This window comes from Tachyglossus aculeatus, assembly GCF_015852505.1.
Source record: "Tachyglossus aculeatus isolate mTacAcu1 chromosome 12 unlocalized genomic scaffold, mTacAcu1.pri SUPER_6_unloc_1, whole genome shotgun sequence".
NCBI classification, from domain to species: domain Eukaryota; kingdom Metazoa; phylum Chordata; class Mammalia; order Monotremata; family Tachyglossidae; genus Tachyglossus; species Tachyglossus aculeatus.
This window is the reverse complement of record NW_024044828.1, coordinates 19,947,779-19,961,088: the sequence shown is the minus strand read 5'-3', so window position 1 is coordinate 19,961,088 and position 13,310 is coordinate 19,947,779. Positions and strand designations below refer to the sequence as shown.

Sequence of the window (13,310 nt, the reverse complement as noted above, 5' to 3'; positions counted from 1 at the left end):
ACCCTGCTTCCGGGTGCCTCGGTGGACCCGGCCCTGTGGTCCCCGGGCCCGCACTGACTCACTGCCGGAAGCAATCCCGTGGTTTTTCGGCTGGCTCGCGCCAACGGGACCGGAGATGAAAATGATTTTGCCCTCTGTGGGGGTGGCAGGGAGGAGCCGGGAGGCGCCTGGCACCCGGAGGAGGATAAAGCAGCGTGGCTCAATGGAAAGAGCCCGGGCTTGGGAGTCAGAGGTCATGGGTTCAAATCCCGGCTCCGCCACCTGTCAGCTGTGTGCAAGTCACTTCACTTCTCTGTGCCTCAGCTCCTTCATCTGTAAAATGGGGATTAAGACTGTGAGCCTCCTGTGGGACAACCTGATCACCTTGTAACCTCCCCAGCGCTTAGAACAGTGCTTGGCCCATGGTAAGCGCTTAAGAAATGCCATTATTATTATTATTATTATGGGTTCAAATCCCGGCTCTGCCAATTGTCAGCTTTGCGACTTTGGGCAAGTCACTTCACTTCTCTGTGTCTCAGTTCCCTCATCTGTAAAATGGGGGTGAAGACTGTGAGCCCCCTCCATGGGACAACCTGATCACCTTGTAATCTCCCCAGCGCTTAGAACAGTGCTTTCCACATAGTAAGCGCTTAATAAATGCCATTATTCTTATTATTATTATAAAGGGGAGTCTGTTCCGTGGGAGGAGCCTCTGGAAGCGGGCCAGCGGCCGAGGCCGAAGTCACGGGGCCCCGCCAAGCCAGTGGGACTGGGCTGGGCTCCGGAGAGAGGTCAGCGGGGGGCAACTGACCTCCAGAGCGGGGCCCGCCGACCGACCGCAATTGGAAGGTCGGTGACCTGTGAGAAACTCTTCAAATCCAGGGGTTACGTGGGCCCTTGTGACGGGTTAAAGTTTAAACCCCCACATGAAGGGGCGGACGGCTTCCCACCGGTTCGAGGATGGCGTCCGGAGCGCCGGGCCGAGCGGGTCCCGCTTCTCTAGCGTCTCTCCCCCCACACTGTAACCAGGCAACCACCCTGGTCCTGCATCGGGAGAGCCTGGATGTTGGCCCAGCAAAGAGGATTTGCCTTCAGGGCCCTGGCAGGTCAGCATTCCAGCATTCCAGCATTCCAGCCCGCTCCTGATGCAGGTGGGCGGCACCCAGCCCGCTCCCAGGCCCGGCCCGGGCCACCCTGTTCCAGGATGAGTCCTTGCCCTCCAGGAGCTAATACAGTCTGGTGCACTTCCCTCTGCCTCAGAGATCATCATCATCAATCGTATTTATTGAGCGCTTACTGTGTGCAGAGCACTGTGCTAAGCGCTTGGGAAGTCCAAGTTGGCAACATATAGAGACAGTCCCTACCCAACAGTGGACTCACAGTCTAAAAGGGGGAGACAGAGGACAAAACCAAACATACCAACAAAATAAAATAAATAGAATAGATATGTACAAGTAAAATAGAGTAATAAATATGTACAAACATAGATACATATATACAGGTGCTGTGGGGAAGGGAAGGAAGCAAGATGGGGGGATGGAGAGGGGGACGAGGGGGAGAGGAAGGAAGGGGCTCAGTCTGGGAAGGCCTCCTGGAGGAGGTGAGCTCTCAGTAGGGCCTTGAAGGGAGGAAGATCCCCCTCCACACCAAATAAATCCTCTCCCCCACCCCAGACTGTAAGCTCCTGTTGGGCAGGGAGCAGTCAACCAACTCTGTTGTACTCCTTCCAAGTGCTTATTAATAATAATAATAATAATGATAGCATGTATTAAGTGTTTACTATTCCCAGAGCCGCTCAACAGCTGGAGCAACAAGTTGCACTGTGAGGACCTGCCTTGTTTTCCCCACCCCCCCGACCTCCCGTCCCTGGTGGGCCAGAGTGGGATCACCTTGTAACCTCCCCAGCGCTTAGAACAATGCTTTGCACATAGTAAGCGCTTAATAAATGCCATCATTATTATTATTTATCTTTAATTCTATTTATTCTGACAACTTGACACCCGTCCACACGTTTTGTTGTCCATCCCCCCCCCTCCATCCCCCCCATCTTACCTCCTTCCCTTCACCAAAGCACCTGTATATATGTATATATGTTTGTACATATTTATTACTCTATTTATTTATTTTACTTGGACATATCTATTCTATTTATTTTATTTTGTTAGTATGTTTGGTTTTGTTCTCTGTCTCCCCCTTTTAGACTGTGAGCCCACTGTTGGGTAGGGACTGTCTCTAGATGTTGTCTCTTGTACTTCCCAAGTGCTCTGCCCATAGTAAGTGCTCAATAAATACGATTGATTGATTCTAGCCTGTGAGGCCGTTTTCGGGGAGGGACCGTCTCTATATGTTGCCGACTTGGACTTCCCAAGCGCTTAATCCAGTGCTCCGCACGCAGTAAGCGCTCAATAAATACGATTGAATGAATGACTGAAAAAGTGGGGGTTTTTTTCGCTTCTCTCCCCGACTGTAGCCGTGAAGACTTTCAGCGCATCCCGGAACTCGCCATCAACCCTCTGGGAGACCGGATCATCAACGCCTTCTTCCCAGAGGGGTAGGTGGTCCCAGGCTCCTGCCCATCCCGGCCCCCGTCTGTTGCCCCGGAGACGCCCTGGGGTTCTTGGAAGGGGGCTCGAACTCCGCTGCCTCTCCCCAGATTCCCCAAATTCCAGCGGTTGAGTGCTCCCTCTTTCCCAAAATTCCCAGGCTTGCACTGTGGCTAATTGCAGTCACACGCTTGGCTGGAAAGTTTCAGGCTGGCTCACGGTGAGCCTTCTTGAGAAGCCGCGTGGCCCGGAGGGAAGAGCCCGGGCCTCGGGGTCAGGAGCCGTGGGTTCTAATCCCGGCTCCGCCGCTTGTCTGCTGTGTGACCCGGGGAAGGTCGCTTAAATTCTCTGGGCTCCCTCATCTGTAAAACAAAGATTAAGGCTGAATGAATGCTCCCAGAATGAGCCAGGAGGTTTGCACATTTTTCTCTTTTTTAATGGTATTTGTTAAGCGCTTACTTACCAAGTGCCGGGCACCATACTAAGAGAAGTAGCGGGGCTCAGTGGAAAGAGCACAGGCTTTGGGGTCAGAGGTCATAGGTTCAAATCCTGGCTCTGCCAATTGTCAGCTGTGCGACTTTGGGCAAGTCACTTCACTTCTCTGAGTCTCAGTTCCCCCATCTGTAAAATGGGGATGAAGACTGTGAGCCCCCCATGGGACAACCTGATCACCTTGTAATCTCCCCAGCGCTTAGAAGAACAGCGCTTTGCACATAGTAAGTGCTTAATAAATGCCATTATTATTATTATTATTATTATTATTATTGGTTCAAATCCCGGCTCCGCCAATTGTCAGCTGTGCGACTTTGAGCAAGTTACTTCACTTCTCTGTGCCTCAGTTCCCTCATCTGTAAAATGGGGTTGAAGACTGTGAGCCCCCCATGGGACAACCTGATCACCTTGTAATCTCCCCAGCGCTTAGAACAGTGCTTTGCACATAGTAAGAGCTTAATAAATGCCATCATTATTATTATTATTATTATTATGGGTTCAAATCCCAGCTCTACCAATTGTCAGCTTTGCGACTTTGGGCAAGTCACTTCTCTGTGTCTCAGTTCCCTCATCTGTAAAATGGGGATTAAGACTGTGAGCCCCCCATGGGACAACCTGATCACCTTGTAATCTCCCCAGCGCTTAGAACAGTGCTTTGCACATAGTAAGCGCATAATAAATGCCGTCATCATCATTATTATTATTATTGTGGGTTCAAATCCCAGCTCCGCCAGTTGTCAGCTGGGTGACTTTAGGCAAGTCACTTCACTTTTCTGGCCCTCAGTTCCCTCATCTGTAAAATGGGGATTAAGACGGTGAGCCCCCCGTGGGACAACCTTGATCACCTTGTATCCTCCCCTGTGCTTAGAACAGTGCTTTGCACATAATAAGCACTTAATAAATGCTATCGTTATTATTATCACCAAGTACCATTGGATACAGTCCCTGCCCCACAAGGGGCTGGCGGTCTTAAGTAGTGAGAAGCAGCGTGGCCCAGTGGCAAGAGCAGGGGCCTCGGAGTCAGAGGCCCTGGGTTTGAATCCTGCCTCTGCCACATGTCTGCCGTGTGACCCTGGGCAAGTCACTTTGCTTCTCTATGCCTCAGTCCCCTCATCTGTAAAATGGGGATGAAGACTGTGAGCCCCATGTGGGACAGGGACTGCATCCAACCTGATTCCATTGCATCAAGCGCTTAGTACAGTGCTCTTCACGCAGTAAGCGCTCAATAAATACGACTGAATGAATGAATCTACCCCAGTGCTTGGCACATAGTAAGCCCTTAACAAACACCTCTGTTGTTATTATTCTTGCTAGTAGTAACAACAGTAATCCCCAGTTTACAGATGAGAGAACTGAGGCTCAGAGAAGTGCGCTGATTTGCCCAAGGTCACACAGCAGACAAGTGGCAGAGCCGGAAGGAGAGCATGGGGGACTCTTAATGGAGCTGTTAATTACAACCGAAATACTGTTGACCTCTTGATCAGGGGCAAGATTGAGCCAAATCCTCGGGTTCCGGCTAATTGCGGTCACTCGCTTGGGTGGAAAGTTTCAGGCTGGCTCGCGCCGAGCCTTCTTGAGAAGCCGCGTGGCCCGGAGGGAAGAGCCCAGGCCTCGGGGTCAGGGGACGTGGGTTCTAATCCCGGCTGCGCCACTTGTCGTCATCATCATCATCATCATCATCAATCGTATTTATTGAGCGCTTACTATGTGCAGAGCACTGTACTAAGCGCTTGGGAAGTACAAATTGGCAACACATAGAGACAGTCCCTACCCAACAGTGGGCTCACAGTCTAAAAGGGGGAGACAGAGAACAAAACCAAACATACTAACAAAATAAATAGAATAGATATGTACAAATAAAATAAATAAATACATAAATAGAGTAATAAATATGTGCAAACATATATACAGGTGCTGTGGGGAAGGGAAGGAGGTAAGATGGGGGCGATGGAGAGGGGGACGAGTCTGCTGTGAGACCTTCGGAAAGTCGCTTAAATTCTCTGGGCCTCAGCTCCCTCATCTGTAAACCAAGGATAAAGGCTGTGAGCCCCACATGACAGGGGCTGATTAGCTGTATAATAATAATAATGGCATTTATTAAGCACTTACTATGTGCAAAGCACAGTTCTAAGCACTGGGGAGGCTACAAGGAGATCAGGTTGTCCCACCGGGGGCTCACAGTCTTAATCCCCTTTTTCCAGATGAGGGAACTGAGGCCCAGAGAAGTGAAGTGACGTGCCCAAAGTCACCCAGCTGACAGTTGGCGGAGCCGGGATTTGAACCCACGCCCTCTGACTCCAAAGCCCGGGCTCTTTCCACTGAGCCACGCTGCTTCTCTGTATCCACCCCAAGCGCTTAGTACAGCCCCCGGCACATCGTGAGAGCGTAGCAGATACCGCTGAGCAAAAAAGAAAAATCTAGTTAGGAGACCCCGAGTCTTGAGTTTTTTTATTTATTATTCCCGGGGTTGGGTTCCGGGAGGCCGGCCCCTTTGACGCCCTCCGTCCATTCCCACCTCTCCCGATCAGAGAGGACCAGGTGAACTTCCGGGGATTCATGAGGACGCTGGCCCACTTCCGACCCATCGAGGACAACGAAAAGAGCAAAGACGTCAACGGCCCGGAGCCGCTCAACAGCCGGAGCAACAAGTTGCACTGTGAGGGCCTGCCTTGTTTTCCCCCCCTGGTTTTCCCACCTCCCCAGTGGGCTAGAGCGGGATCCCTCTTCCCCGGGGGCGACGGGAAGCGGGAATTTCAACAGTGACCCATCTTCAGCACCCTCCCTCCCTGGCAAACAAACACACGCTCACACGCTCTCTTTCTCCTTCCCTCTCTTTCTCTCTCTCTCTCCATCAGTCAACGGTATTTATTGATGATGATGATGATGGCATTTGTTAAGCGCTTACTATGTGCAAAGCACTGTTCTAAGCGCTGGGGAGGATACAAGGTGATCAGGTTGTCCCACGGGGGGCTCACAGTCTTAATCCCCATTTTCCGGATGAGGTAACTGAGGCCCAGAGAAGTGAAGTGACTTGCCCAAAGTCACCCAGCTGACAAGGGGCGGAGCCGGGATTTGAACCCATGACCTCTGACTCCGAAGCCGGGCTCTTTCCACTGAGCCGCGCTGCTTCTCTATTGAGCGCTCTCGGTGTGCGGAGCGCTGGACAAAGCGGTTGGAAAGGGGGTGCGATCCAACCGAGTTGGTAGACCCGTTTTCCCTGCCCACAACGGGCTTACGATCTCCGGGGGAGGAAGCCGGGAACTAAATCATAGAGCGATCCGTAAGTGCCGTGGGGAGAATAAGGAGGACTTCAAGGGGACGGTCCCAAGTGCCGGGGTGATGCAGGAGGGAGAAATGAGGGTCCGGGAAGGCCTCTTGGAGGTCACGGCCGCATCTTCAGACCCTTCAGCGGGGCTCAGCGGAAAGAGCCTGGGCTTTGGAGTCAGCGGTCGTGGGTTCAAATCCCGGCTCCGCCACTTGTCAGCTGGGTGACTTTGGGCAAGTGACTTCCCTTCCCTGGGCCTCAGTGACCTCATCTGGAAAATGGGGATGAAGACTGTGAGCCCCCCCGTAGGACGACCTGATCACTCTGTAACCTCCCTAGTGCTTAGAACTGTGCTTTGCACACAGTAAGCGCTTAATAAATGCTATCATTTATTATTATTATTATTATAAATCCTGGCTCTGCCAATTTTCAGCTGTGTGACTTTGGGCAAGTCACTTCACTTTTCTGGGCCTCAGTTCCCTCATCTGGAAAATGGGGATTTAAGACTGTGAGCCCCCCATGGGACAACCTGATCACCCTGTAACCTCCCCAGCACTTAGAACGGTGCTTTGCACATAGTAATCAATCAATCAATCAATCAGTCGTATTTATTGAGTGCTTACTGTGTGCAGAGCACTGTACTAAGCGCTTGGGAAGTACAAGCTGGCAACATATAGAGACGGTCCCTGCCCAACAGTGGGCTCACAGTCTAGAAAGTAAGCACTTAATAAATGCCACTATTATTATTATTATTATTATTATCATTGAAATCACATCTCCAGGAACAGCGTGGCCTAATGGATAGAGAATGGGCCTGGAAGACAGAAGGACCTAAGTTCTGATTCCGATTCTGCCACGTGTCTGCTCTGTGACCTTGGGCCAGTCGCTTCAGCAACCTCATCTGTAAAATGAGGATTAAGAATGGGAGCCTCATCTGGGACCCCTGGCCTGTGTCCAATCGGATTGGCTTGAATAATAATAATAATAATAATAATAATAATAATGGTATTTGTTAAGCGCTTACTATGTGCAAAGCACTGTTCTAAGCACTGGGGAAGTTACAAGGTGATCAGGGTGTCCCACGGGGGGCTCACAGTTTTTAATCCCCATTTTTCAGATGAGGGAACTGAGGCCCAGTGAAGTGACTTGCCCAAAGTCACCCAGCTGACAGGTGGCGGAGCCGGGATTTGAACCCATGACCTCTGACTCCAAAGCCCGGGCTCTTTCCATTGAGCCACGCTGCTTCTCTATCTAGCCCAGCGCTTAGTACAGTGCCAGGACACAGTATGGGCTCAGATACCTTCTTCTCCTTTTTTTTTTTTTAAAGTCCTTTGCTGACTAATCCCTCATTTCCCCTTCTGTAATTCATTTTTTTTAAAATGTCTGTCTCCCCGTGAAGACTGTAAGCTCCTTGTGGGCAGGGAACGTGCCAGCAACTCTGTTCAGTTGTGCTCTCCCAAGTGCTTAGTACAGGGCCCTGCACCCAGAAAGCGCCCAGTAAAATGGATTGAAAGCCCACGGCGATGTGTGTGGGAGGGCGGAGATGCCGGCATCCAGGAGAAGCAGCGGGACTCAGTGGAAAGAGCCCGGGCTTGGGAGTCCGAGGTCATGGGTTCAAATCCCGGCTCTGCCAACTGTCAGCTGGGTGACTTTGGGCAAGTCATTTCACTGGGCCTCAGTTCCCTCATCTGTAAAATGGGGATTAAAACTGTGAGCCCCCCACCCGTGGGACAACCTGATCTCCTTGTAACCTCCCCAGCACTTAGAACAGTGCTTGGCACATAGTAAGCGCTTAACAAATATTATTATAGCATTATTATTATTATTGGGGCACCAGACAGTGGTTGGTCAGGAAGAACCTGGGCTGATGGGCTTTCTTCTCCTCACCCCTTCCCTGCCTTACTTCCTCCTCACCCCTTTTCTGCCATACTTCCTCCTCACCCCTTTCCCTCCCCACTTCCTCCTCACCCATTTCCCGCCCCACTTCCTCCTCACCCCTTTCCCGCCCCACTTCCTCCTCACCCCTTTCCCACCCCACTTCCTCCTCACCCCTTTCCCGCCGCACTTCCTCCTCACCCCTTTCCCGCCGCACTTCCTCCTCACCCCTTTCCCACCGCACTTCCTCCTCACCCCTTTCCCGCCCCACTTCCTCCTCACCCCTTTCCCGCCGCACTTCCTCCTCACCCCTTTTCCGCCTTACTTCCTCCTCACCCCTTTCCCGCCTTACTTCCTCTTCACCCCTTTCCCGCCTTACTTCCTCTCACCCCGTTCCCGCCTTCTTTCCTCCACACTTCCTCTCCTCTCCGAATTTCCCGCCAGCCACGCTTCTGAGGAAACCCCCCTCCCTGGGGCCAACCAGTGAAACGCCAAAGGACGGAGCCCTCAAACGGCTCCGGGCCTGGCGTCAGGGCGGCGGGAGGGGACCCCGCTCTGCCTCTCACGCGCGCCTGTGTCTCCTCTTCCCACCAGTCGCCTTCCGGCTCTACGACTTGGATAAAGACGACAAGATTTCCCGTGACGAATTGCTGCAGGTAGGTGTGGAGGCAGGGGTGAGCGGCGGCGAGCTCGCGGTGGCGGGGGGTCTCTGACTTGATTCTTCCGGGGGCGAGAACCAATCTGGGGTCATTGGGCGATCTCTCGGTGTCAGTCTTGGTTCAGTTTGTCGCTCCGGGTCGAGAGGCACCAAAGCAGAGCGGTGAGATGGGTGAAACTGTTTCAGAGTCCATCCGTGGGGTGACCTATTTGCTCTTAGTCTTTTTCTGGGGCCACGGACCACCACGCCAGGGAGGGCAAGCCCCAGACCTGAGCGGCGGGCACTCTGTACCCCCCAACCCTGGTACGTTATCCAGAGGCCCCTGCGGCTTCCTGGCCGGACGCCACGCCGGGCAGCCCGAGGGGTGATGCCCGCCCGGCCTGTTGGATCTGTGGTCTGGGCCGGGTGTGGGAATTTATTTATATTAATGTCTGTCTCGTCTTGCCGACTTTAAGCTCGTGTGGGCAGGGAATGTGTCCTTTAATCAATCGTACTTTCGCAAGCGCTTTGTACAGTCTTCTGCACATAGAGTACAGTGTAACAATAAACAGGCACATTCCCTGCCCTCGACGAGCTCACCTTGTCCAGCCCAGCAAGGGGCCTGAGGCCAAGGGCTTTTGGATTCTGCCTTTGCGGGAGCGAGGAAAAAGTGATGCATCCCCCTCCACCCTTCCCTCCCCCAACCGTGCATTGGTCTGCCCGCCTTGCAGGTGCTGCGTATGATGGTGGGCGTGAACATCTCTGACGAACAGCTGGGCAGCATCGCCGACAGGACCATCCAGGAAGCCGACCAGGACGGAGACAGTGCCATCTCCTTCACGGAGTTTGTCAAGGTCAGGAAGCCCACCCGGCCGGGACGGTCACGCTAAACTGCCCAGGAGGGCGGAAGTGATGATGATGGCATTTATTAAGCGCTTACTATGTGCAAAGCACTGTTCTAAGCGCTGGGGAGATTACAAGGTGATGAGGTTGTCCCATGGGGGGCTCACAGTGCCGGCTGCTTCTGGGCCAGCGAGGGCCCCGATTTCCGACAGGGTCCCGGATGCGGGCGGGAATGGAGAGGGGAGCGGGATAAGTGCCTTCTGGATGTGCCCTGTATCCCCCGCCCCCTGCCTAATCACATCCCCCTCACGGCCTGCCCGGCTTCCTTTCAGGTTCTGGAGAAGGTGGACGTGGAGCAGAAAATGAGCATTCGGTTCCTTCACTGATGGACAAGGCCCCAACCTCTCCCTTCCTCTCTAGTATTTCAGAAGTGGAACATCAGTCTTCCCCACTGCCATCGTCTCCTTTCCACCCCCCCCCCGACCCCACCCCAGTGCCCCTGCTGCTCCCGCATGACGCCCCTGCCCCGGGGCTGGAGGATGCGGGGAGATGGCACCTTCCTTCCCCCTCTCCCCTTTTCCGATCCCCTGCAACTCTTCCCCGGGGCGGGGGCTCTGAGCCGGTGGTGGCCCAGTCAGGTTTTCCCCGGGGGCCTCGGATCGCTGCCCACCCCCGTCCTGCCCGCCTCCTGCCTCTGCCGCTTGATTTCAAGTCTCGTGTTCCCCTCCGCCGGCCTTCCCGCCCGCTGCCCGTTAGCCCCTCACATCTGGTCCGCCCTCGCTCTCGAATCCAGTGAGGTCACTGAGCTCTGGGAATCCGAGAAGCCGATCCCTGTCCTGTGGAAGTCCAGGGATGGGCATCCCGACACTCCCGGGGTCACCCCAGTTCTCTCCACCTCCGATCTCCCGGCTCTTTAGGGGTGGGAGTCCTCTAGTTGGGACGGGGAGGGCATCCCAACACTCCCGGGGTCACCCCAGTTCTCTCCACCTCCGATCTCCCGGCTCTTTAGGGGTGGGAGTCCTCTAGTTGGGACAGGGAGGGCATCCCGACACTCCCGGGGTCACCCCAGTTCTCTCCACCTCCGATCACCCGGCTCTTTATGGGTGGGAGTCCTCTAGTTGGGACGGGGAGGGCATCCCAACACTCCCGGGGTCACCCCAGTTCTCTCCACCTCCGGTCTCCCGGCTCTTTATGGGTGGGAGTCCTCTAGTTGGGACGGGGAGGAGGGCAGAAGGCCACTGTCCGGCTTCAAGGCAGAGGGGAAGGCCACGGCGCCGGCTGTGGATCTGCCCGCCCGTGACGAAACCCCAGAAAATGGGGAAGCCCGAGCGTCGGCGGGGGCCTCGAGGAGAGGAAGTCCTGACTCACTCCGGCCCGAGAGATTTCAAGTTGGCCCCACTTGTCTCGCCGCCCGTCGTACGGGACCGAGGCAACAAGCGGCCGGGACGAGGAAAGTGGCGGTTTTCCAGCACCAGCTGGGTTGGGATCACTTCTGGACCAAGAAAGGGCTGGTTTTCCCCCTGCCCCTCCTTGCGCTTGCCCACGGGGGAGGAGGATGCTTGGGGAGGGGAGCAGCGGCCCAGCGCCAAACAGTGCCAAGCCCCGCGGCCTGAAGTTTCCTTGTCTTGTTTCGTAAAACGTGTTGGGGAGGGTCGGGGCGGGGGGGACGGCGCGGACCAGGAAGGGGAGGTTTGGGCGGGGGGAATCCAGGGACTGGCGTAATAGAGGTACTGTATTCGAGGGAAAAACGGTCAGGCACCCCATCTAGGATCGAGAAGGACAGTGAACTTTGAGACCACGTGACCCGCTTCATTTTTTTTCTGTTGTTTTTAAGATAAAAATGTGCTTTCCTCCCCCCTCTGGCTGTGTAGCAAGCCGTTTCGATCCATGGTGGTGCCTTACTCTTCCGTTGAAGCTGTTCTCTTCGTCCATCAATAAATTACGTCAGTGTTTGAAAAACAGCCCCGCGCTCAGCTCCTTCCTTGGATCAATCAATCAATCGTATTTACTGAGCGCTTACCGTGTGCAGAGCACTGGACTAAGCGCTTGGGAAGGACAAGTTGGCAACATATAGAGATGGTCCCTATTTGGAGCCAGGTAGGGGAGCGACGGGGGCAAAGGAAGCTCGGCCATGTCGTCCATCACCCCGTTGGCCCTACACCCTCTCACTGTACCTTGATCTCCTCTATCTCGCCACCGACTTCTTGCCCACATCACCATCATCATCATCAATCGTATTGAGCGCTTACTATGTGCAGAGCACTGTACTAAGCGCTTGGGAAGTACAAATTGGCAACATATAGAGACAGTCCCTACCCAACAGTGGGCTCACAGTCTAAAAAGGGGGAGACAGAGACCAAACATACTAACAAAATAAAATAAATAGAATAGATATGTACAAGTAAATTAAATAAATAAATAAATAGAGTCAAAAAATATGTACAAACATATATACATATATACAGGTGCTGTGGGGAAGGGAGGGAGGTAAGATGGGGGGATGGAGAGGGGGACGAGGGGGAGAGGAATCCCCCACATCAATCAATCGTATTTATTGAGCGCTTACTGTGGGCGGAGCACTGTACTAAGCGCTTGGGAAGTCCAAGTTGGCAACATATAGAGACAGTCCCTACCCAACAGTGGGCTGCCTCTGGCCTGGAATTCATTCATTCAATCGTATTTATTGAGCGCTTACTGTGTGCGGAGCACTGGACTGAGCGCTTGGGAAGGACGAGTCGGCAATGCCCTCCCTCTGCCGAACCAAGGCGAGGAGGAAGGCGAGGGGCCATGGTTCCTGGGATTTTCCCGCAGAACAACCCAGCTGGTGCTGGAAAACCGCTGGGATTTTTAGGCAGGAGCAGATGCCTTTTCACACCGTGAGAAGTGCTTAATAAATGCCATCATCACTATAATTATTATTCTTATTAAGCAGCATGGCCTAGTGGCTAGATCAGTGGCTTGGGGGTCAGAGGTTGTGGGTTCTAATCCCCGCTCCACCATTCATTCATTCAATCGTATTTATTGAGCGCTTACTGTGTGCAGAGCACTGTACTAATCAATCGTATTGAGCGCTTACTGTGTGCAGAGCACTGTACTAAGCGCTTGGGAAGTCCAAGTTGGCAACGTATAGAGACGGTCCCTACCCAACAGCGGGCTCACAGTCTAGAAGAAGGGGGAAACGGACAACAAAACAAAACATTCATTCATTCATTCAATTGTATTTATTGAACACTTACTGTGTGCAGAGCACTGTACTAATCAATCAATCGTATTTATTGAGCGCTTACTGTGTGCAGAGCACTGTACTAAGCGCTTGGGAAGTCCAAGTTGGCAACATCTAGAGACGGTCCCTACCCAACAACGGGCTCAGTCTAGAAGAGGGAGACACAACAAAACAAAGCATGGAGACAGAGCACTGTACTAAGCGCTTGGGAAGTACAAATCAGCAACATAACAAATGCCAACATTATTATTATTGCTTTTATTACATCCTGGCCTGGATTTATTTAATACACTTATTGAATAAAGTTTAATAAAATTTATTCAATAAAATTTAATAAAATGTATTTAATAAAAACGAGAGTCCAGGAAGATCGGCAACATAACGCCAACATTATTATCATTGTTTTTATTATTACACCCTGGCCAGGATTTATTTAATAAAACTTTAAACTAA

The 13,310-nt window shown here is 52.9% G+C and overlaps 1 protein-coding gene across 1 annotated transcript in view; it reads left to right on the top strand.

Annotated features, from left to right (window-relative positions):
- The window catches only part of CHP1 (calcineurin like EF-hand protein 1), a 36,581-nt gene extending 24,986 nt beyond the window's left edge, over positions 1–11,595 (top strand). The window contains exons 3-7 of the mRNA XM_038741174.1: positions 2,450–2,530; positions 5,543–5,670; positions 8,749–8,810; positions 9,523–9,645; positions 9,967–11,595. Coding sequence (XP_038597102.1) covers positions 2,450–2,530; positions 5,543–5,670; positions 8,749–8,810; positions 9,523–9,645; positions 9,967–10,020 — 448 coding nt within the window. The 3' untranslated portion in view covers positions 10,021–11,595. The remainder of the gene's footprint in view (positions 1–2,449; positions 2,531–5,542; positions 5,671–8,748; positions 8,811–9,522; positions 9,646–9,966) is intronic.
- The last annotated feature ends 1,715 nt before the right edge of the window (positions 11,596–13,310 follow it).